General features: G+C 44.6%; 1 protein-coding gene across 2 annotated transcripts in view; it reads right to left on the bottom strand.

Annotated features, from left to right (window-relative positions):
- PIGV (phosphatidylinositol glycan anchor biosynthesis class V) overlaps positions 1-26,323 on the bottom strand; it is an 86,942-nt gene that overhangs the window by 34,470 nt on the left and 26,149 nt on the right. For both annotated transcript variants that reach the window (XM_085647727.1, XM_085647726.1), the window contains exon 3: positions 7,989-9,149. In XM_085647727.1, coding sequence (XP_085503853.1) covers positions 7,989-9,149 — 1,161 coding nt within the window. The remainder of the gene's footprint in view (positions 1-7,988; positions 9,150-26,323) is intronic.

Genomic DNA, 26,323 nt, shown 5'->3' on the forward strand with positions numbered 1-26,323 from the left:
CAGCAGGCTCTCGACCCAGGGGTCCAGAAACATATCTGTTTGTGGCAGACGAAGCAGCCACTCAGTCAGGTCACTAAGTTGGTCGAGTTTCAGGGGGCATATCTATGATGCCCTCCGTTGTGCATTTTACATTAAATCCCACACTGGCATCAGTGTGGGTTTAATGTGCTGAGAAGTTTGAAACCAAACTTCCCAGTCTTCAGTGTAGCCATTATGGTGTTGTGGAGTTCGTAAGCACCATATACTCTTAATGGCAGCACTGCACTAGTATGGACTTGGGCACTGTACAGGTACAGTGCTCATGCACCTGTACCCTCACCACTTGTATAGTGCACCCTGCCAGAGGGGTGACTGATCTATGCCAGGGCAGTGGTTTGTGGACTGGCACACAGAGATGTGTGCCGTGTCGACTCTTCATTTTGTTCTGCACCAAGACACGCAGCCTGCAAAGGCAGTGTGTGAGTGTCTGGGTACAAGACCTCTAAGGGTGGCACAATACGTGCTGCAGCCCTTAGAGGCCTTCTCTGGTCACAGTGCCCTGGGTACCTGTGGTACCATTTACCAGGGGATGACATGTGGCCAAAGATGCCAATTGGGTTCAGGCTTCAATGCAATTTTAGGGAAGGAACATAGGCCCCTTGGTACCTGATTAGCAGGAGCCCAGGGCACACTCAGTCAAAGAACATCAGCAATTCAGCAAAACGTGGGGGCATACCATGCAAGAAAGACGGCACTTTCTGACACAAGAGGCATAGGTATATGCTCCTCTTTTCTACAAAGATATAATTTCTTCATTAAAAAAAGTGGTCAGGTATTGTGCCCATAGGTGGGATAGTCAAGTGTTTATTAATAACATTAAAATGCAAGGGACAGAAAACAAGTAAGTATACTTTCATTCCTACACATCAATGGAATTCATTCTTCATGCATCTCAGCCGAATTTCTGATCAAACAAACAAATGCTGTTCCTGGATGAAAATTGCCCAAATAATAGCATTGGGTCATGGGGACTCAGCTGTTAAAAAATGTTATCCTAAAAAAGCCTTATTTTAGTGCCTTTGGAAACTGCACGTTGCATAAAATATCAGTGCCTTCTCAAAGCAAATTAAAGGAGAATTGGTAAACCATCCATTCTAGGGGAAATTTAACAAACACGAAAAAGGGTAAAAACATGAAGCTGCAAGGCTATCCGTGCAAATGTGCTTTAAAAGCAGGGACTGCAAGGGATCGGCTTTGTGACTAATGTATAAGAGAGAAATGCTTGCATGAGGATCCCACTAAAGTTCTTTACATTGAGAACATTGTTTTGGAATTTTTTTCAAATCCTTCCTCCAGCTGCACACATTTCCAACCACTTGGGAAGGGGCTAAGTGGGTATTTAGAAAAATCAAGTTACTTACCTGTACGCTGTGGTTCTCCAGTATTGATATCTTTTATAGATTCACATGCTTGAATCTTACCCGTCATCACGGTGGGAGTCCCACCATGATGACAGGGAAGATTCAAGCATGTGAATCTATAAAAGATACAATACTGGAGAAATATAGGACCGAATCCAGCCTTTTACTTGAAGCAGTCTCTCGCAGTGGTACTTGGAATACATGGTCCAATAATTATTTGGGAAACCACGTACAAGACAGAAATTAGTAGCATATAGGAGACAACAGGCACTACCACAAAAAGCAATAAACATATGGGCCAAACTGCACAATGCTTGTAAGAAGAAAAGATAAAGAGTGGAACATTCAGGGAGCCCCAGTAAAAAGCCAACCATGCTAAAGTCAGACTAACAAATTATAAATAAAGGAAAGAAACAATATGTTGATTACATGGTAAGAAACAGTTTATAGCTTGTTGTGCTATTGAGTGACTGCACTGCAACCGACTGCCATTTAGTGTTGGGTGTGGACACTTGTAAGTTGTTTTTCTTCAAATTATAAATTAATACGTTTTGGTTTCGAGAGAACGCATGACCCTCTCCCCCTCCCTCCCCCCCGGCCACAAAGCGCACAATGCACCAGGACAAAAACTCCATCTCAGATTGTGTGTTTCCACTCTGTGAGTGAGAGAGATAACTGGAGTAAAGTGAAGCAGGACAGTAAAAGTTTACATATGCATTGTTAATGAAACTATAATGTATGCAATGTGAAAATATCTTAAGCATGAACCTGCTTCCGAGGAGGTTGCATGTGAATCTACATAAGTTACACACAGATCGTTACAGGATAAGTAACAATTTATGTTTTGCTGCTCTACATATACTTTAAAGAAGGGCACTCCCCCTAGTAGTGACTAGCAAGCAAATGAACCAAATGTTTGGAATTAAGTTCTAAGTACCATTTGCCCACCTTGTGCGTTGTGCCGGGCTTGGCTGTCTATACATTAATGCCTGGTGAAAATGTGCGGTTTTGCCCATGTAGAAACTTCATAAGTGTGTGCTAGCGATATGCTGCCTAGGAAAGAAATTGTAGCTCCCCTTTCTATAGAAGAATGTGCTGTGAGCACAGAATGCAGAGTTCCTTTTGCTTTGGTATGACAGACTTGGCTGCACTTGACTATGCATCTCACAAGGCCAAATTATGAAACTGGATTTCTCGAGAAGGGTTGTGCAAACTTAACACTGCTGGTTTGTTTTACGAATGGATGTCAATGTAAAACTTTAGAGCCCTTAAAATCTAAGGTGTGTATAATTCTTTTGGCCATTGTTTGGAAGTATGAAAAGAAATCTGTAAATTAATAGTATAAGTGACCTGAAATGGGGAGACCCCAGTTGTCCGGAAATTAGGATTTGTCCTCAGGACAACTCGATCCTTGTGAACCTGGATGAAAGGAAATGATTGCCACTAAGAATGCTATATTCCCAAAAAAGATACGGCATTTCACAAGTATTTAAAGGCTCAAAAAAGGGGGTCCCATGAGTCTAGTGAGACCTATATTGGAGGACTACATTAAGGTCCCACTTTGGGACCAATCGTGTCCTTAGAGAAATGACTCACTTAAGGCCTTCCATTAAAGATTTGATGATTGGAATTTTTAATAAAGATTTAGGTTGTGTGTACTGCATGTAAGCAGTCACTGCTGCTAAATGAACCCTATTGGATGTGTATGCCAATGCCGCCTTTTCAAGGTATAACAAACGGCACATTATCTCCTGAAGTGATGCTTTCAGGGTTTCTGTTTATGCAGTAGTGGACAAAAGGCTACCATTGTGCTGCATAACAAGCTTGCGTGATTGGGTTGTGAACCTCGCACAGAATATGCATACACTTCTCAAGTAACTGTAGCAACCACGCTCAAAGACTTCAGATGATAAATCACAAGGTCCATTACCCTGAGATTTGGATGCTATAGCTGACCCTGATGGGTTATGTCTTGTGGGGGAGGACAGATATTCCAGTAGCCCTAAGTACTGAGGTTGCTTTGCCCTGGTTGGACTAGCAGAATGAGCATCATGGACATCTGCCTCAGCTTCCTCACTGCATAAGGGATCAGAGGTAGCGGAGGGAAAGCATAAGCAAATATCCCTGATCAGTTAATTCATAGTGCATTGCCCATGGTCTGTGGGTGTGTGTAGCATGGGCATTTAGAGTTTCCTGCAGTGGCGAACAGATGGACTGTGGGCGTCATCCATTTTGAAAAGTACTGCTGAAGTACCTGGGGTTCATTTTCTATTTGTGTACTTATTGATGTATCCTGCTAAACAGGTCCGCAAAGTCTTCCACCCTTCACAGATGGCCAGCTAAGAGCTGGATCTGTGTTTTAGATATTCCAGTGGCAATTTGATTGTGATTCCTACACTGTAAGTGAGGCCTCTGTGGTAAGTGTCAGCAGCGGCTGAGGATCCACAAACGGTCTTCCCAGTAATAAGTTCTTGTTTTTCCACCATTTGAGATTGTGCTGAACTCTGGCCTCTGCCAATACCACGTGTGTGGCACTATGGCAATGCAGTAGGTCATCATCCCAACAGTTGCATGACCGTTCTCACTGGTAGAGGGCGTGATGTCTGAGAAAACGGAAGCAGCATTTGAAAAGCCACCACCCTTGCTTGGTTGGGATAAGCTGTGCCCGTCACAGAATTCACGACTGCTCCTTAAAGGGACTATATTTGCTGAGGGCAGAGATGGGACATTTAGGCACCAATTGTAAATCCTAGCCTGTCAAAACGACTGTCAGAGTGTGTGCTAGACATTGCTGACAGCTGCGGCTCTTTATCAGCCAATTGTCCAAATATGTGGTGTGGCGCTGTATGGCAGACGCACTGTGACCCTTGGGACCCCACAGAATAGATCTTAAAACTGGTAGTGTCCACTTACCACAAACCTGAGTTGGCAATGGCGTGCCGGATAAACAGGGATGTGAAAGGAGGAGTCTCTGAGACTGAGGATTACCAGGTTATCTTCTGAGTAGGGCAGCGGAATTAAGTAATCTTCAAATACCTCAAGTGGATTTAACAGCCCTAGTGGTTTGAGGTCAAGGATAGGTTGCAAGGTGCCATCTTTTTTTGGGATGGTTAATTACATGGATGTACACCCCTTGGCCCTACTGGTGTGGGGTCATCAGTTTGATGGCACCTTTGCTATGGCGTGCCTGTACTTCCTCTTGCAACAGACGATGTTTCTAACTAACATGTCAGTGAGAGGGATCGTTTAGGGGCATGGTGTGAAACTCCGAGCAGTATACTTGCTTACTACAGATAAGACCCATTTGCCTGAGGTAATTTCCTCCCATTGGGGAAAGAATTGCCTTATTTCCCTCCCTTCCCCACCACCAACAGGTTTTGTGTGATTGGGGCGGAAGGGGAGGGGGGTGGTTGTTAAGTCACACCTTAGAGGAGGGGGCACGCTTTCCAGAGCCTCCTCTACCTCTTCCTCGACCATTGCCCTTATGGACTGTCCCTTCTAAAAGCGCTGAAGCTGCTGAAACACACAATTCTGCAGTGTTGCAGCTTTCAGATTACCTCACACTTGTTTCCACCAAATTTCACACCTAACAAGTTATGTTTGCAGTGTTTCTATGGCTATTGCAGTATCAGGGTCTTTATTGATCTTTCCCAACATTGTGTCCACTGGGGGTTCGAAGAGGTGCTCACCATCAATGGTGATATTGATTAGATGTTATCGGACCTTTGGACAAAACCTAGAGACCCTGAGCTAAGTCTGTCTATGGAAGATGATGTTGGTATTACCTTAGCTGGAAGCAGCATCAGCTGCATCTAGTACATAATACATTATTGCTTTGGTGATTTTCCTGTCCTGAACTAGCACCCTTACGCGTTTGAGTTATGCCTCAGGGATATGTTTGACAAGATGCTCCATCGCCTTCCAATGTTATCTGTCATACCGTGAGAGAAGTCCAACACATTTGGCTGTGTGCTACTGCATTGTCACCCCCACAGCAGACCGGCTTTCCAACTGTGTCAATTTTACAGCTTTCTTTGTCGGGAGGGGGTGCGTCTCCTGTTCCATGTGGGTATGCTCTCTTGCAAAGTGTGAGGACAAACAATGAGTCTGGAGCTATATGACCCGATGTTGATAGGGTCATCCTGAACTGGCTTGTATTGTTCCTAATTTTTTGGTGTCATCACCCTGACTTTAACTAGCTCTTTTAAGTTCTCTGCCATGCACCTCGTCATGCTCCTGAGCATCAGCAGGAATTGCACAGACCTTTCTGTTTTCGAAAAGGTCTCAACTAAAAAGTCCTCCTCCACCACCACATGGAGCTTCACCATCATCAGCTGCTCATAGAAGGTGCTTTTGTCATTGGGTGGGGAAGCCTTCAATGTTCATGTTGTTCTGAAGATCAACACAGTAGTCCTACAAGGGATCCTCCCCATCATATGGTGAAATTGTTTCAAAGTAGGAGTCCTGGGATCAAAATGGCTATCATGATCAGAGCCAGTGTGTGTGGGCTGAGTTCTGTGGCAAAAGTGACCTCCGTGGTGACTGTGGTAGTGGGTGAATAGGGCTCAGTGGAGGGGATGGAGCAGGGTAATGTGCTTATTGGGGATGGGGTAAGTTTGGAGCTCCTCTGAAACTGCCTCCTAAAATGTGAGTTTCATCTTCATGAGGAGTGTAGGGTCTGCCTTGTGTTGTAGAAGCCGAGACAGAATCTTCCCAGCATTTGGGTGGGTGTGAAGTTTCCATTGCCTGACCGGCACCTCTGGAAGCTCAATAGCTGGGCTTGTGTTTCTCGACATTGAGGACATAGTTGAGAGTTGTCTCAGAACCGGCTTTGAAGCCGACTTTGGCACCACAGGTGTAGGGTTGCAGCCTTGGGTTGAAAACACATATCTTGGAGTCGAGTTTCGGAGCCTTTGAATCAAGGGTTTTCTGTAACTGAGGTAGGCTATCAGTGGGAATTGGGGCAGTGGCAGAAGCAGTCTGTTGAGGTCTCTGGGTCACGGGTTCAAGGCCCGATGCCTGGCTCACTCAAGAGAGGTGGTCCAGAGAAGACTCCAAGCGAGACTCTTTTTGAGGTTAAACCCCGCGGCGAGGGAATAGAGGAAGGCGAAGTGTTTAATCGATACTCTGATGCTAGACGGGGTTTGGGTGTCTTCAGTGTAGCCAATGTCCTGGGTAAAGGTTTCCCAGAGGGCCCCTGTAGCATGTTCTTCCGCAACATTGAAAGCATCGGAGGACAAGGTTTCAGGAATTGGTTTGCTTGGCCTATTATAATTCCAGACTGGCCTTCTCCTTTCACAATAAGTCCTCTTTGAGGTTTTTGAGTCAGGAGACCAGCATCGACTCTGTTGGGTTGTGACACTGCATTTCATAATGCAAGACTGGATTAAACATCTTACGACATTCAACGTTCAACCTACCATCGTGGACTCAGCGAAATCACTAGGAATAACTCTTGACAGTAACCTCAACATGCAAAAATACATCAGCAATGCTACAAAGGGAGCAAACTTCCAGATAAACACACTGAAGAAGCTGAAACCCGTCCTACCATTCAATGACTTCAAGCAGGCAGTACAAGCTCTAGTTATACCTAGAGTGGAGTACGGAAGTGTCTCTCTTTGTGGCCTACCCAAAGCCTCAACGGCACCGTTAAGAGCTTCAATCAATGCTGCAGCAAGACTCATCACTGGTTCTAAAAGGAGTTCCCACATCTCCCCAGATCTACAATCCTTGAACTGGCTACCTCTCGAAGCCAGAATTCATTTGAAAATAGTGTGTATGACGCACAAAGCCATGCATCACAATGCACCCGGCTATCTGGCACAGAAACTGACGATCTCTGGTGGGTTCAGAGCTTCAAGAAGTGCGGAAAACCTACTACTGAAACCGCAAAGATTCAACAAGAAGAAAACCTATAACCGAACCTTCTCAGGGATGGCGCCCAGAATCTGGAATGCCTTACCCCCAAAAACCAGACTTAACCCCTCCACTGCTTCTTTCAAAAAGGAAGTAAAAATCGTTTCTCATGGCCAAATTTACCTGAGCATGGTCTATAGAAATCTATACTAATCTCGAGACCAATCGCACCCGCGCTACTAACCTTATGTTGATAAGGAACCATCTAAGCAACCTAGACATTATATCTTCCCTCTGTCTTACACAACGGGATAGTTTCTGTGTTGTACCTTAATATTTTGCTTTTACAAGACGTTATGTATACGTGCTTTGATTTACATTATTTGGTGTATAAAGAACTTTACTAACTGTATAGCGCTTTAATATCCGCAAGGATCTTGTTCGCGCTCTATAAAACTTTCAAAATAAAAATAAATAAATAAACTGAAACATATTTCGGAAACAAACAATTTGCAAATATCCACCCGAACACTAAATGGCAGGACGTTGCAGATCATGCGATATACAGCAGCAACTGTAACAGACATACAATTGATTATGCATTCTACAAGTGTAGCATTGTAAGACATCTGCAGTACATATGCCAGTTAAAGTGCCACTGTGTTGTTGATTGATTGTCCAACAGATCTACCATTTCCTAATTTCCACCCTGGTAACAGACCCTCTTACCTGTACGTGCATACACAGGAGCCCGAAGAGGAGCAGTGCGGTGCTGTGTGCAATATACACAAAGAGCCTGTGGCTTTGAAATCCTACAAAGGAAGTCTCATTGTCCTCAACATCCCGCTTCCTCAGGAGTCCAAGTCTTGAACAGTACCATGGAAGAGTAGCCACGTACATCCAAGCCGCACAAACACTCAGAATGATGACTGGTATTGCAAGCAGGAAGTTGGGGAGCTGTCTAACATCAAAGTAGCGCAGAAATCCCACATTCCAGTACACATCCTGGATGTAGGAATAGACTAAAGGGTACTTGTAGGCACACCATTCTGGCAGGGTCCCATTCACGTCAGCCATTCGGTATCCCTCATCCAGAGCAAGTTGAATCAGAGGACTTGGAACTGCTTGCTCAGGGCTGGTGTCTGGCTTGCAAAAGGTAATGTAGGCGTAGTACTGAAAGAGGATGAAAGGCAGTACGATAACAAAGCATGAGAACATCATAGAGACTATAGCCCTGCAAACCAGCCTTAGTAATGAAGGGAGCCTGCCTAAGGACATCTGGCCAACTTGAAGCAAACAGATGATCTGCTTGCATTGTGAATAGATGATGAAGCCAGCATTAATTACTCCATTGGAGCGCACCCCGGTTGCCAGAGAAAAAAGCAGGCAGCTGAGCCAACTCTGCCTTTTTTCCAGTTTCCACATGGCACTGAACGTAAGGAAGGCGAAGAAGCTTTCGGAGTATGCAGCAGCCATGAAGACATTAGCTGGGGTGAGGGAGAAGAGCAAGGCGGAGAGGAAGGCGGTTCTACGACACTGAAGCACCACACAGCCAAGCCGGTAAAGAACGGCTGCAGCCAGGGAGGCAAAGAAGCAGTTCAAAACTACAGCCACAAGGATCAGGCGACTGCGGAGGCACAGGAGGTCCTGGAGGGGCCACAATATGAACTGGGCAACAGCCCGTACGCTAAATGGGTATAGGGGAAAGAAGGCAAAGTTGTGTTCCAACAAGTACCCATGTTCTGCAATGAAAAGGAAATGCTCTGCATCCCAGCGTGTGAAGCCACCAAGAAGCCACTCCACCAGATGATCACAGAGGCCTGGTTCACAAAGGCGTGGAGGAAAGAAGGCATCTGCGGCATGATCTGGGATGATGGCATTAAACAGCACCTGTAAAAGACAGAACACATTATATCAAGATCAAAAGAGAGGAAGCACTCATCTCCCAGAGCCACAGAACAGTACTGCTTCATCAGAGTCACAACCAAAGGATCCCAATAAAGTAAAATAGCATTAATATCATGATGGGTCACCTACCAGTCCAATGAAACGTCCAAAGTCTCATGACACAACCTGTCTCAGGAATAGAAACTGCTCACGTCCCATGATGTTCTTTCTAGGGTCCCAGTACAGAGATGTCTACTGCCCATACTGAGTGGCTTCCCATTGCTGCTGTACAGACACTTGTCCACTGCCAAACAATCTATAGCCCTGGTACAGGAAAACACTCCATGATGAATGACCTCTCAGAGCACGGGTTCAGAGAAAAGAAGACCGCCCCTTTATGCTACCGGGTCACCCTACTGGGCCGCATCACCGAAAATGTTTAATGCTCAAAGTGACAAAGTACAGCAAACAATTAATGTCCTTGTGATTATACATCAATTATCTACCAATTAGTTCTAGCACATAAAAAAGTATTTTGCTACATCACTAGTCCTCTCTTTTGGGACCTTATAAGTGTTTAGCCATGCAACAGTTGCATAACTAAATACTTATAAGGTCCCAAAAGCGAGACCTATTGGCTATGCCAATGCTTGTTTCTGTTTATTACTGCTCTGTAGTTATGGCGGCGCACGGGTGCCAACATTACTACATAGAAGTAATAAATAGGAGAAAAAAAAACCTGGCTCACGGAGAACATCAAAGTGGCCGTACGGCCGCGAAAGGGAGGCGCGCGCGCCCGCGCACATGCACTGTAGCTCTAGGCTACAGTGGTAGCACTTTTTTGAGCCCTCACAAAAAGTCTCGCCAGACCAGCGCATGCGCTGGATCAGGCGAGACCTAAAAAGGGCTACTTCCGGAGGCAATATGGTGACTGGGAGCAAGGCAGAGTAGCAGCTCTCTGATGCTGCAGAGAACCCGAACCTTTGCTGCCCACCCTTGTCAGAAATAACAATGAATTAATTTAGACACCATCAGGCACTGTGTAACCCCGAGTAGTGAAATTCAAAAAGACACTGCGGACAAAGAACCTAATCCGTACTATCTTGACTAGAGGCAACAGTTTCTACCTATTTGGGTGTGTTAACTAAAAAGGATGTAAACCCTGAGTCACCAACCTAGAAGGCATGTTTCATTATCAGGTTGCTCCTCATCCAAACTTACTAAAAGTGTGGATGAACTCCTTTGTCCTGGAGCTCTTTGTGGAGATCTTTTTTGCTTGCTGCACACAAATGATAGTGGGAGCCACATAAGACAGTGAAAATACCCGTAGGTGACTAGGGCTAACTTCGTTCCAGTTCCCTATGGGAATTTAAAGAAAAAAGAAAACAAAGCATTGGGACGTGTAGAGGGATTGTTGATTTCTTCTGTTAAACATGTTTCAGTAGTATGTTATACGCCTTATGAAAGGTCTGGGTTTTTTTTCCCATTAACTGGATACCTATCTTCTGTAAATTTGAAACCCACTTGCTCCAAATTTCATCCTAATAAGCAACTACATGAAAAGTACACACACACACACTCTATGTACTTGTTTTTTGTTGTGTGTTCACTCATAATCGATAATCTGTGACAATATGCCAAATGGTGTAGAGAACACAACACAGAAAGTAGAATTGTCACTTTTAAAGGTTCATATCATACACTGGTGCTCAAAAGTGAGGATAAATGCTAGCATCACCCCACTGCTAACACATGCATATGCCATTGCCCAGAAAAAGTGCCACACATGTATAAAACGTATAAGCAGCGAATCTAGTAGTCTGTCAAGTTCACGCATCTGTTCTTACCCAACAGCGGCTGGAAAGGGACCCCACAGAGGGAATACTGTGGATGCCCTCTGTAGTCAAGCACTGTGAGACAAAGTATACATTATTATATTTGCCGTTATGGAAGGCATGGTGGCTACACTCCCTGTTCGCATGCTAGCTACAGAGTCAGGATACAATAGCCAGACCCATTTAATGAACCCAATGCCAAAGCCCATTCGGTGTAGGATCACCCATATATAATGCCATGCAACTGTGTCAAAGGTGCGCTCCAGGTCTAGAATTACCAGTGCCATGCCTTCCACCGAAGATGAGACAGCATGCATAATGTGTCAAACACCTAATATTGTACCTTATGCTCCTCCCAGGGATAAAATCCATCTGAACAGGGGAACCAGCGTATAAAATACCTGCCCCGACCTTATTATTAGCTTAAACTTTGCACAACAGTTAGATGTTAGGTATCTATAAAGATGAAGAAATACTCTTGAAAGTTGCACTTGAAAGATTAGGTGTTTATTTGAAGTAGCGTAGTACAGAAGAAGGAAGCCCACAACCGGTCACCCAACAGCTCCCGAAGCTACTGCCTGAATGAACAGTTACAGGCAGCCACAACGACAACCATGGAATGAACGGGACATATTAAAGATACACAGAGCGCGGAGAAGACGCTCGAGAAACCAAAGTGCCAGCGCGTGAATAACAAGTCGCTCTTAAAGGGAAAGAGCGACTTGTTACCTTAACATCATTTCTCCTTTATTAAACAAAACAGGAAAGAAAGTAAATCACATAAAAAATACTTAAGGAAAAAATGATTAGCATAAAGAAACTAAACATTTGACTAAAGTAGTAAAGGACCTATTACTGTGCAAACTAACTTACATTAAGTAATAATCTTTAAATCTTTGAGGAACAGAAACATTACGATGTGCAACTCTAGAAGAGACCGTTGCAGAATGAATATTGGATGAGGACGAAACACTGGGTAAAGGATCATGACACAAAGCGGTTTCTGAATCAATAACAGTAGGAAAATCATTATGTAAGAGATTTCCAGATGCAATGTTGTTTCTGTCCGAAGAGGTTGAGGGAAAGTTGTCACAGAAAAAGTCCATGCCAAAACTAAATCCATCAAAGTCTGAAGCACAAAAACTTTTCTTCTTTGTAGAGATGATTTTCAAAGCTTGATCATTTGTGATTTTAACAAGACTTCTCCTATTCCACCACCCCCTATCATTTAATAAAATAGCACTTTTTGCCACTTGAATAACCTTGACAGGTAGTGTGAATCTGGACTCTCCTTTCTTGACTCTCTTTGGTTTTTTAATGAGTACCCAATCACCAACAAAAAATGGGATGTCTTTGGTGTGTTTAGAATCGTGATGATGTAAAGAAATAGCATCATGTTTACATTTTTCTTGTTCCTGAACTCTCTGTAAGTTCCCCATATGAGTAACATCAGCATTAGTAATATCTTTAACCCAATAGGGACACAGATGTGAATTTGGTACTCTGTTGCACAGTAGCTTAAAAGGAGATATATTTGTGGTACTGTGAGGAGTATTATGAAAGGTCCACAGTTTTTCTTTTAAAAATTCCTCAACTTGTAAACCAGAAGACAGAGCAGTCTGAACTCCTTCCTTAAAGAACCTGTTGATGCGTTCAACTAGTCCATTAGAGGAAGGAGAATAAAGTGCCACAGTAAGATGTTTGATTTGAAAATCCTCCACAAATGTTAACATCTGATGAGACCTGAAATGTGTTCCATTGTCCGTCACAATTTGTCTTGGAGGACCCTCAATATCAAACACACTTCTCAAAAATTTGATAACAGCATTAGTATCAGGGGAGGACACCAAATCAAAATAGACCCACTTTGAAAAATAGTCAATCAATACCAAAAGATGTCTCTTACTAGCAGGAAGCAGATCAAATGGACCTGCAAAGTCTACAGCAACCTTTTCCCCAGGGCGAATCAGGTAATGGGACCATATGAATGTTAGGCTCAAATGTCCTCCAATGCTTATCAGAAATAAGACATGTATTGCAGTCTGAAATCCACGTTCTCACCTGCGAATCCAGACCAGGCCACCAATAGAACTGTTTAAGATTACGAATGGTGGCAGACACACCCATATGTCCTTCATGACTCTTCTTGAACAGAAGATGTCTAAAATTTGTAGGAGGGACCAAAAAATCATGTCGGAGTAAACATTCATTAACAATAGACAATTCATCCGATACCTGAAAATAGGGTTTAATGTAGGCAGATAGATTTCTTTCATGAGGCCAACCTGATTTGATATAAGACATGACAGTTTGAAGGATAGTGTCATCAGAAAGTGCGGCCAACCATGAGTCTTTGGTGACCAAAGAGTTCTCAACTAAAATGTCACCAATGAGAGCCACAACACATTCCACTTCATCATGGATACTTGATGAAGTGTCATCAATGGGCATCCTTGAGAGACAATCTGCCCGTCCATTCTTACCGCCATTTTTAAATTTTGAAAGAATTCTCACTAATCTAGCTGAAGCCTTGCCTGTGCCATTTCCATTGAGCAAATAAATGAGGTGTTTATGGTCAGTAAAAATGTAAAAATTAGTTCCCCAAAGAAATGTTTTGTATTTCTCGATTGCCCATGTACAGGCCAGTGCCTCCTTTTCAATTGTGCTGTAATTTTTTTCTGATGCAAGGAGAGATCTCGAGGCATAGGCAATAGTGTGTTCTTTCCCTTCAGAATGCTGCGATAAGACAGCACCTAAACCTAATTGGCTGGCATCTACAGGTACATAGCAGGGTTGACCAGAAATAAAGGGTGCCAAAATAGGTTCAGAGGTAATTAAAGTTTTGATTTCACAAAACGATGTGTGTGCTTCTTCAGACCAAACAAAAGTATTTCCCTTGCACAATAATTCTCTCAGTGGCTGGACTATCACAGAATAACCTTGAATGAACCGAGAGTAATACTTGCAAAGTCCCAAAAAAGATCGGAGAGTGTCCTTGTTTTTTGGGGAAGTACTATCTCTGATAGCAGAAATAAGAGAGAGTTTGGGTCTTATACCATCTTTTGAGATACTATGGCCTAGGTAATCTAATTTGTCAACCATGAATCTGCACTTCTCCTTCCTAAGAATAATGCCAACATTTTTAAACACAGACAACACTCTCGCTAAAATAAGATTATGCTCCCTATTGGTTTCTGCAAAAATAAGAACATCATCCTGAAATGCCTGTACTCCAGATATGCCCTTGAGAATGGTGTCCATGAATTTTTGAAATACACTTGCCGCAGAGGCAAGACCGAATGGCATGCGCAAATATTTGAATGCGCCAAATGGTGTGATAAAGGTTGTCAGGTCTTGGCTCTCTTTGGCAAGTGGTATCTGGTGATACGCCGATCTAAGATCAAGTAGTGAGAATACTTTTGCTTTGCCCAGATTTTCTAAAAGATCATGAACCTTGGGTAAAGGATGACAATCAATTACAATATTTTTGTTGAGAGTGCGAAGGTCCACACATAAGCGGATCTCGTTTGTCTTTTTCTTCACAATAACAATTGGATTGACCCACTTTGATGAATCAGTAGTTGTAATAATACCCTCCTTGCACAGTTTGTCAAGTAGGGTCTTGAGATCCTGCCTGACACTAAGAGGGACAGACCTTACCTTGTGTACCACCGGAGATGCATTCTCTTTGAGTTTAATCAGGTGCTCAAACTTATTTATGTTGCCAATGACCTCACAAAATACTTCATTAAACTTGTTGATTACGTTTGCAACATCGGTTTCAACTTCACTCTCAATGAAGTTGATAGATTGTTCTGCAAGGACAATTGGGTTTTCAGCCCCAGGGATAAGCATAATACCTAGTCTAGCCAGGTCCTTCCAACCAATTATGTTTTGCCCTCTGATAGCTACATATATTTTTGTTGTAATCTTTCTACCTAAACATGAAAGGATATCAATAAAATAACCAGACATATCAATATTTTGACCTCCAAATGCTTTAGGATGAACGTCTGACTGAGAGAGTTGTCTATCTTTGTACTTTTCTGCGAATAAAACATCAGAAATGATCGTGATGGGTGCACCTGAGTCAGCCATCATCTCAATGGGAATATTAGATATAGTTGCTTGACAAAATGGTCCTTTTATAGAAATATCTTCTATGTTGTCATCTGGAATTGTAAGAAACATCTGACCCAAATCTTGAGCACATGTGTTGGGTGTGACTTCAACTGAGCTTACTTTAACAATATTTTTACCAGACTTACAAGCTGACATAAAATGTCCCAATTTGCCACACTTTGTGCAGCATTTAAATGAGGCCGGACAGCTTGGGTTATTGCCTAGGTGATTTCGAGATCCACATCTAAAACAAAAATTATTAGGTTTTCTAAAGGGAACCTTGTTAAACCTGTTTCTGGTGTCTATGGCTGAAATTTGAACATCGTCATTTGAAACTATTGATACTGATGGGCTTGGGGAATGAAGATCATTAGAGATAACCTTTGAAGAGATTATGGACCTTTCTATTCCCTTTGCTATTTCTATTGTCTCACTCAATGTTGGGTCTCTGCACCCTAATAGCCTTTCTTGTATTTTTGTAGACGCACAGTGATACACAAATTGATCTCTTAGGCATGTGTCTAATACGGCTCCAAAATTACATGTGGATGCTAAATGTCTCAGAATTGAAATGTAATCTTCTACAGATTCATCTATATGTTGTTTTCTCTTCATAAAATTAAAACGTTCAAGAAGTATACTTGGTTCTTCTGTGAACTTTCTTGAGAGTCTCGCTAAACCTTCAGCATACACATTCCAACCTTCTTGAGCTCCTGCTGGGGTTTGGACTTGTGGTAGGTTATTGAATACTTTTTGACCTTCAAAGCCCAAATGACCATACAGGAGCGCAAACTTTCTTTTTGGATCAAATTCATTTGCGTCATTGGCAACCAGATAGTTTTGAAATAGATTCAGCCAATGTTTCCAGGGAACAATCGGTTTGCCTGGTGAAGGTAAAAAGTCAGAAATGTTCAGCAGGTGACTATTTGATGCCATAGTGAATAATAATGCCAATCTCCCAAATGGATATATTTAAAGTGTGCCTGTCACTGAAAGTACAGGCAGAAATAAGTGCTGTTAGCTCCAAGTATCTATGTTTTTAACTCATGCAGGCTAGCAATTGTGCAAAACTTCCCTTAAAAATGATTAAATAAATGGTGTGCCCATCACCGATGGATGGGCAAATCTTACCGCCTTAGAAATTGTCTTCGCGTTGAAAGCAGGACGAAATTCCTGTGTAAAACGTCTCGAAAACGGAGGAACAGCGTTTGATGGTAGTGTTGCTAGGCAACCTACTCTTCCGTTTTGTATATGGAGTGCATTTCAGCCCAAAACAGAGGAAATGCTGAAGCAATCCCTCTAGCCGTATACGCGAGAAGCGTCACGACGTCAGAGGGGAGGTGCCAAATCGTCGTGTGAAATATAATCCTTCGTGAGGTCGAGGCGGAAGATTGCTGCAGCGTCGTGGATACACGGTGAGTTTTTGGTGAAAAGCTGTTGAATCTTGTCTCCGATTGGTGGGCTTGCTTAAATGGATCCTTGTCGCCAAGTGTAAAGTTGAAGAAATTCTCTTGAAAGTTGCACTTGAAAGATTAGGTGTTTATTTGAAGTAGCGTAGTACAGAAGAAGGAAGCCCACAACCGGTCACCCAACAGCTCCCGAAGCAACTGCCTGAATGAACAGTTACAGGCAGCCACAACGACAACCATGGAATGAACGGGACATATTAAAGATACACAGAGCGCGGAGAAGACGCTCGAGAAACCAAAGTGCCAGCGCGTGAATAACAAGTCGCTCTTAAAGAGAAAGAGCGACTTGTTACCTTAACAGTATCAGTACCATCACAGCCTCTCTAATGGCTGCGGTAGGGAAACCTTTCTCCCTAGCTTTCATAAAAACACCCTGTAGGCTTTCCAACAATATGGAAAGAAGGGTGTGAAACAGCTCAATGGGGAGACTGTCTGATCCCAATGTCCTACCGCGCATAATCTCCGACAGCACCTCCTTACATTCTTCTACCTCCAGTGGACTATCCAAACTTTGCCGCTGGTTGGCTGCAAGTTGGGGTAACTCTGTCTCTTGAAGGAACCGCTGCAAGGTAGTCTCTGACATCACATGAAGCTGATCAAACTCCTCTCGTAGATATGCAGTATATGCTTAATTTATTTGGTACCTATCCATAGTGTCCACCCTCCCCTCCCCTGGTTAGGACAATATTTGTGCATGGGGCTTTTCCTTTTTAAGGTGCCATGCCAGCAATGTGCCAGATTTATCCCCCTTCCGAAACCATATCTGTCTATAATGTGTGCGTGTGTATTCGTCCAGTCTGGACCATAGTCCTCTACTTGTCTAGTAACCCCAACAAGTTGTTGAGGCCCGTCTGGCCTGGCATTTGTTTGATTGTTCAGCTGCATCTGCAACTGTTCCAACTCCATTAATTCTCAATCCAGTTGCTGCTCAACACCAACAACCTGGACTCCCCTCTCATGGCAGCTTTATATGCCTCTCATTTCACTGCCCTGCTGTCCGTGGAGCCATGATTCTCTCAGAAGAACAGTGTTGTGTACTCTCTAATGTGGCTGACAAATGCTTTGTCTGCCAACACGTAAGTGTTTAGTCTTCACACCGGGATTTTGGGTATGGCCCACCCTAGCTGCAGAGTAAGGAGCAGTGGTGAATGATCAGATAAGAAACGTTTTAAAGATGCTGATGTTTTGTACAATGCAATATCCTCCCTTCTCCCCGGTGTGTCATCGAACAGGCTGTATACAACACGCACCGGTGAATAGTAGGAGTAGGTTTTGGCTACCGGGTAATGAGGTCGGCACAGGTCCAGTAACTGTAGGTCTGTCATGACCCCCCTTCAATGAGGTCTCCATATCGGGTTTGAAGCCCTCCCTCAGGGAAACTTGTCCATGCGCTAATTTTGAATACAATTAAATGCCCCTTCATCCCCCCCGCCCCCAAATAACTTGCATTCTCAAGTACGGGGCGATAAGCCTCACCGTATAGGTGAAAAAAGACCCACGTCAACATCCGGCACATAAGTGTTGACAACAATCAAGTATCTACCTTTGGCGGGGCGGGGCTTGACCGTCGATGCTGTAGAACGTTATCTTCTGAGCTCTTGAGGCCAGCGGATAACCCGGAGCCTAAATATCCTGATTAAAGACGCTCTGGACCAAGCCACAGGGGGACAAGGCCCTTGTGCACCTGAAGGACAGAGTTAAGTGGTCCAGCCTCATGTATTAACGGCATGCCGCAGGGGATATGTAGCCACCCTTCTCACTGCATCCAAGAAGCCAAATGGCACGCACCAACGAGCCGCGTCCGTGGGGTGAAGGATCGCAGCCCACTGAGGCCTGAAGCAGGGAGCGACCGAGTTGGGAGTGCAGCAGTTGAGCGATTACTGGTGAGAGGCTTCCCCCGCCAACCCCCCACCCTGTCTGAAGGAGAGGACAGCTGTGTGTGTCGAGCGGCACTCCAGCGACTACAGAGCTACTAAGACCCGGAAAGGCTGTGCCGGTGAGGCGGGGTGGAGATTGGAGCCCACCTGTGCTCGGGTAACGGGTTGCGGCTCCTAGGACCGGCTTGGGTGTAAGACAGGAGCGGAAGAGCCCCATGAGAGAGGATTGCGGGAGGCAAACAAGGGAGAAGGCGCCCGTCCAGAGCAGTGGAACGGTGAGGCAGCCAGTGGGGGCGGCAGCTTTGCCTGGACCATCTTTCCTCCCACCTCGCTACCCTTTGTTAGATACTTTATGCACACTAACAGCTACAGGGTAACTGGGGACAGGAGACGGGGCGGGCGGCAGGAGCCCATTGGGCCGTGACTCTGGGCCACGATCCAATACACACTTTCCGGCTAGGCTGGCAATAACGGCCATGCTTTCCTGGAGAGGAGGCAATACTTCAAACAGACTATAGCGAGCCATGTCGGGCGGGGGCCATGCATCCTCTGCTGTCAACCCCAGTCTGAGGATAAGGGGCTCTGGAACTGCCTTGATACCACTGCCGCTGGTAAGTCATCACTGTGTTCCTGTCTGCACCCCTGGGAGCCTGTGTGCGTGGGGAGCCAGACTGTTGGGGGAGAAGAGACTTTGGAGCCATGCTGCATTCTGACATGGAGGTGGGCTTTGGATCTGTGCGTGGAGGGGGAGGTGCTGGTACGCCGAGGTGGAGAGACCATGAAGAAACTCGGACATACCTGGGGTAGGTGGAGTCTGGCGATGCTGCACGTCCAACTCTCAGGTTGGTGTTCGAAACACAAAAGTTAGGATTGAGTGCCTGCCTAGACCATGGTATATCAGCGCAATACCAAAGGGACCCCCCCAGACAAGGGAGCCAGTGACCCTGGGACAGAGGGGCCCAAAAAGGTGATCAGCGGCAGTGACTCCTTGGCAGCGCATACGGAAACCATACTGCAAACCATAAAAGATACCAAAACTTCACTGGAGACCCAAATAGCATCAGTCATGAGCGAGGTGGGACTGCAGAGAGAGGACCACAGGAAACCTACGGACCGGGTGAAGGAGTCAGAGGAGCATTTGACTACCACCCTGCTGCAGGTGAAAGATCTTACTTGGAAATACGTCACCAAGGAGGAGGGGATCCTGTTGGCGAGTACACTGGAGGACGTGGAGGGCATATTCTACTGTCACAACGTCAGAATCATAGGTGTGTCGAAGAAGTCAGAGGGGCCGGGTATCAAACTCTTTGTAGAGAAATGGATGGAAAAGACTTTCCTACAAGGTTTTCAAGATTCTTCTCTGTGGAAAGGGCGCACAGAATCCCATCCTCCCCTCCACTGCAAGGAGCGAATCCGCGACTGATCATAGTGAGATTGATTAACTTTAGGGACAAGGAAACCTGGTCCCTGGACTATAGAATGGCATGAGGTGCATCTGTACCCGGACTATACGAATCTAGTACAATGGCAGCCCCACACATACTCAGGTTTGTCAAAGAAGTGACTCTTACATTGAGCCTTAACTTTCAGGCGGCCGGAAAGAGCACCATGTAGTGGAGGCCCATTGCTGTGAGTTTCTGTTATCCATCCACATAAGTTTTTCTCTGTGCCTGGACATTTTGTCGGGGTATATGTTTATTGCATGATTTTCAAAGGTGCTCTGCGCTGCCAACCTACAGGCTTCTCAGGTTACAGTCATGGTCTTTATGGTTTAAAACCCGCATAATCATGGCCCTAGGGGCTGCCATCAGAGGAGAACGCACTGGAAGAGCCCTATGAGCCCTCTCAACAGCAAACATGTGCAACAGGCCCTTAGGTGAGAGATCTCGTCTGATCTGGTCTTCCAAAAAGAATACAGTGCTCTCCCCATCTGCAAACTCAGGGAATCCCAGGAAGCAAATGTTGTTGCGGTGGGAGCGATTTTATACATCTTCCGAACTATCCTCAAGAATCCTGGTTGTAGCAGGTAGCTTGGCCATTTGGTCTGTCCGCTTTTTGACATTCAGTTGGAGCTCTGTCATTGGGCCCTCAACAGTGTGGATCCTCTTCCCCCATCTGGTGCAGATATGAGCACAGAAGGTAAGCATTGATAAAAAAAATCTCTAGCTTCCACTCGTGGGCTGTTCAAGAGCCATGAATTGCTGCCATCAATTCTGCTTTTTAGGGCTCCTCTAGGGGAGCCTTTTGCTCCTGTGTCCTCTGAGACTCTGCCTGTTGAGTCGGCTGATGTGCGGCAGCCTGCCGCGTCATGTATTGCCCTGCTGTGGTTTAGTCGTCTTCTCCTTGCCCATGGCAATGCCAGGAGAGGCTGTGCTCTCATAGTATATTTGGTGCTTCCAAGGTCTCCCCCACTCAGTTGGGCACTCCTCTTCCCTGCAATCTCCAACAACAAGGTCAGGTGGCAACCACCAGGCACTGTTCAGCAGTCCGTTACTGCCACTCCTCAGCCTGGTTGCCACAGTGCACCAGCCAATAGTCAAGGAGGTTTGTAACTGCTAAGGCTACAGGGGCCCACTCGACATCTTCTAACCAGCAAGGCAGGAGAAGCAAGACATCACTCCTCAGTCCCCTGCATCCCAGCAGTTGGAGGTCCCGCTGCAGAGCACTCATGGCTCCTTAGGAGTTCAGGGGCAGGCGCGGGCTTCGTGTGGCCAATGTGTTGTCACAGCCAGCTTAGCTAGAGACCTGCGGGTCACACCCGTGTCAGGCAGTCCCGCTGCAGCTCCAATCTCAGGCTGCGCAACCCAATCAGCATGGCCTCGGAGCCTTTAGATGTGGCTGCAGCAATTTATCGACAGTTTACCTCTAGGCCTGAACCCACCCTGGATGGTCTCAGCAGGAGCCCTCGCGGCAGGAACGCCAACGGAGGCAGACTTGGGTGACCGTGGTACAGTGCTCTCCTGTGATTTTGCAGGATAAAATGTGGGGCGTCTGGAGCGATTAGCTTTACATTTAATCCACTATCTTCTTTGGCCACGCCACAAATTTGATATTATATTTAGAACAATATCATACCAGTCATATTTCAGCTTCATAGAAGGTGCGCCAATTTTTCCATCTTCGCACATAGTGCAAACCATTTTCTTGAAAAAATTGAGTTTTGACTCAGTACAAGGCTCATATCAGCCTACTTCACTAATTGCAGATAGTAAGAACTGCACTATACTATAAGCTATTATTAATTACAAAAGGTTGTTATAGACCTTATTTCACATTGGCAACGTGGATTTTTCCCAGGGAGAGAAACCCCATGTCATACTAACTTTACTGACACTTTGATAGATCGGGCCCAAATAATTGATTGCCCTAGATAATGAGAAGGCTTTGGACCGGGAGGAAGGGTCATTCTTGTGGGTTGTGATGGGACAGCTGTGATTCATAGAGCCGGTTATAAGCGGAGTTAGAACACTTTACGCCTTTCCCAGACAATAGTAATAATTAATGGACATTCTACAGCCACCTTTAGCATCTCAAGGGGCACTTGCCAACACCTATTACCATTTCTATATTCTGTATATATGGAAACTATTCTAACATACTTGCAAAAAAGATACAGATATGCTCTCAATAATACTTGTCTATGGGAGCTTAAAAGTCATGGAAAATACTGAAAACGTGCTGATCACTACCACTGATGCCACTTGAACAATCCTACTATGCAATTACAGGCAACAGCATTTGGCACAATAGCAGCTTACAAATTAAATAAGGAAAGGACACAAATACTCCCAATTGGTCCAAGTGATACCACATTACCATCTATTGTACCTCAAGCTCACTTACCTATCAATATGGCTTTCATTTAATTACAAGAAACAAAAATCCCAGAATCTACGAACCAGCTGTAAAAGAGGCTGAACAATTACTTAAACAATGGGAAAACCTTACTTTGACATTGATCGGCCACATCAAGCTAATAAAAATGATTTTACTCCCTAAGCAATTAGATCTTTTAATTCCCTACCTCTTTATCTTCTTCCGCCCTTCTTTAAGGGACGCGGGGCTACCGTTTTTATTCATTTGGTTACATCAAAAAAAGAAGGAAAGCATTTATTTATTTGCAGGTACCAGTAATGAAAGGAGGCTGGGCTCTCCCTGAACGTCATTCCTACAATTGAGCATCATTCGCAAACAAATAATCATGGGTGATTTTTCAGGAATGCCTACATTTATGAAGATTTCTTTTAGCTACTCTCCCCAACCAGGTTTTCATTTTAGATTTTCAGAGCCTCAATACCACCTCAGATATGTATAATTTAAAAGAGACTTGCAGAGTTATGCCACATCTGACATGATGTGAATCAATTTAATAAATTCCGTTTTTTCATAGCTATTCACCAATCTGGAACACCCCAGGAATGTCCCATATGCTTTACTTGTATAACTCACTATGGTTAAAATCCAGTCTACAACTATTACACCAGTTTTATCACCAAGAGTTCTCAAAATCTTTTAAAGAGATTAAGTGAATTTTAAATCTCAAGAAGTGAATTTTTGTTTAAATATTTACATGTTTTCAACTATCTTGACAATACATTAACCTGAATCATTCAGATCCATCTATATTTATTGGATAGCTTTGTATGAATCTTCACAATCTAGGATCTACACATATCACCTGGCTTTTTGTAGAAAACTAAAAGATCAGCATACTCAGAGAGTAGAACAAATATCAGAGTGGAAAAATAAAATTATTCAAAACTGGTTTTCAGATTGTCTTGGTAAGGCTACTCGAATTTCCATTGTGTTAAAAATAAGACTTCCCCAACATAAAGTATTATTTGACTTTTATGACACCCAGTGCAAGTGGAAAATGGTTTCCAAATTTGGGCTCTGATAGACTCTGTACACAATGCCAGTCCCCCCTCAGCAGACATGATCCTTAGGTTCACCAGTAGCTCAGTCTTAAATCCATACTGGTATATGGTTTTGTGCAAAATTACAAATGAAAGGGTAGTCTCAATAATTTGAGATCCACCACTAATTCTGAATGTATTACCCACAATAGTAAAAACAAGCAATTGACAAAGCTAGTAGGTGTAGCCTATGTGAGATCTATTGGCTTTGTTGGAGTGGAGTGGAGTTGTGTGGAGTGAAGTGAAGAGGCATTGCGTGGAGTGCAGCGGTATTGTGTGGCATTGTGTGGAGTGTCACTGTGATGTATGGAGTGGAGTAACACTGTGCGGTGTTGATTGGAGTGGCATTATGTAGAGCGTAGTAGAGTGACATTGTGTTGTGTATGAGTGGCTTTGTGTGGAGTGGAGTGGTATTGAGTGGAGTGAAGTGCCATGCAGAAAGCTCTATATAAATACAATTACAATTGAGTGGAGTGGAGTGGCATTGAGTGGAGTGGAGTGGCATTGACTGAAGTGGAGTGGTATTGAGTGGAGTCAAGTTGAGTAAAGTGTCACTGAGTGTAGTGGCACTGTGGGGTGTGTAGTGGCATGGAGTTGAGAGGCATTATGTGGCGTAGAGTGGCACTGAGTGGAGTGGAATTGTGTTGCATGGAGTGGAATTGTGTGGCGTGGAGTCGAATTGAGAGGAAGTGTGTGGAGTTGAGTGGAGTGGAATCGAATTGTGTGGCGTGGACTGGAAGTGTGTGGAATGCAGTGGAATTGTGTGGAGTGGAACAAAACTGTGGCGTGGAGCAGAAAAGGATTGTGTGGCATGGTACTGTGTGGTGTGAAGTGGGGTGGAATGGAATTTCGTGACATTGGGTGGAATTGTGAGGAGTGAAGTAGCATTACGAGGTGTAAAGTGGTGTGGGGGCCTGTGTGGAGTGGCATTTTGTAGAGTGGAGTGTCATTGTGTGGAGTGGAGTGGCACTGTGTGGCGTGGAGTGGCACTGTGTGGCGTGATATTAGAGTTAAATCCTATATGAACAAACAACTGGAAGAGTCCCCAACCCTTACACATTTGTCTCACAAAAATGTGACCCATGAGTTTAGGAAGTCCTTGCCTACTGAAAAATATGTAAAGATCTGTAGAAATATTTTTAAATTTCTGCAGAAAAAAGGGAGGTAGAATCTGCAGGGTAAACATGCAGAAAGAACAGTGAAAATAATATTCATATTTTTAAGATCCATGCCAAACATAATAACGAGGAGAGGACCTCAATCTGCAGTCACTGTATTTATTTTCAACATTCTTGAATGTTTAGAAATTAAGCTAATTGAAATACGTATGGTCTATGTTTCCTTGGCACACTGTCCTCTTCATCTGCCCTTTGTAAGTCCTGATGTCATGCTTTATTTCTCACTCACACATCTTCTTGCACCCTTCAGCCAGCAGCCTTTCTGCAACACCCATGTTTGCCTGCCCTGTGTAGACTGTCTTAGGAGTGTTTTCTGTAAGTGATTCAGCACAAGACCTTTTTAAAAAAAGCTACCATGAATCGTCTTCCGCTTGGAACAAGAAATCACGATGGATGAGGTCCCACTGATCTGCTATGAGGAATTTTCGAAGACACTGAAATTTCTATCTGCGGAGAGCAGTGCTCTCCGCCTGCCCCCATTTGGACACCTCAGCATGCCAGTGAGGGATAGAGAGGGAAGCAGCCTATTTCCACTGGTTCGCTAAAGCTCTTTTGCCAGGAGAAGCGCCAGGTCTGAAAAGCATGTCATGCCACTCTTCGTCTTGGGGAGAGGGTATGTGTCTGCAGAGCCAGACAATATGTACCATATGTGCTGGTTCAGTTTTACATCTGGGGAATTCATCTGGAGTTTTAGGGTAAATGGAATGGAGCCAGTGGGGGGTGAGGCAGGCCCTGCGGAGGAGGCAGAACTGTATACATCTGAACCGAGGGCTCAAGGGGATTTTTTTAGGGTGTTCTGGTACTTTTAGCCAGTCTGAGTCATGGAACGGCTGCCTCAGAGAGTCTCCCCACCCTGGCGTAAGCTCAAATGTGCATTCAGTGGCTCCAGCGCAAAGGCTCTATAGAGTCATGTTACAAGATGTATCCCGTGACCTTTTTGGCGTAGTGGCTGCTGAGGGGGTTCCAAGCCTCTGCCCTGTAAGTCAGCAATTCGGCTTCAGTCAAGGCGTATTGTTCCTGGAGTTCCTGGAAGGACTTGGGTTCTCCCCCTGTACAGAGGTATCCCAGTGTCACATTACCCGCAGCCTTCCATACCTTCTCCTCCAAGGGTAATCCCTGCAGTGGTAGCAGCGGTGTATAAGGTTGCGTAGTGGTGGCTTCCAGAAAACCCCTATGCAGGTAATCTTGGGCCATGCGCAGGAGCAGGGGAAAGGGGCCCCCGACCGACCCCTTGGGAGGAGAAGTGGCGCAAGATGGCCCCAGACACTCACCCAGGGATTTGGGTTTCTTTCGTATGGTGGCCCGCCAGTCATTGGGCTACCCAAGGGAGCTGGGCAGCCAAGTGATAATGCACAAAATCTGGGGCTCCCATTCCTCCCCAGGCAGGAGGCAGTTGCAGTGTACATCGTGCCACTCTGCAAGAAAGCTATAATGAATTAGCTTTAAATATCTGCTGTCTATGTTGATAACCGAGTAGTGTTCAGCCACTATCAATACATTGTATTTCTAATGAGTGGGGTTTTGAATCTATGATTGTGTGACATTGTCTACAAATCAGACAATCTTTGACTTCTTGAATCTCAAAATAGGAAATGAGCCACTAACCTTCCACAGATTGTCAGAGAGGCTGTCAAATATGGAGTTAGAACTCCAAATGAGTTTGATCATGAACACAAAGTAACAAACACTATGGTGGATCTCCTCAGAATATTACGGAGCCCTGGCTCAATGGAAGAGTTGCGTATTCATTGACATGAGTAAGGTATGATAATCTCTCATC

The sequence above is a fragment of the Triturus cristatus genome, chromosome 3_2, assembly GCF_964204655.1.
Source record: "Triturus cristatus chromosome 3_2, aTriCri1.1, whole genome shotgun sequence".
Classification (NCBI taxonomy): domain Eukaryota; kingdom Metazoa; phylum Chordata; class Amphibia; order Caudata; family Salamandridae; genus Triturus; species Triturus cristatus.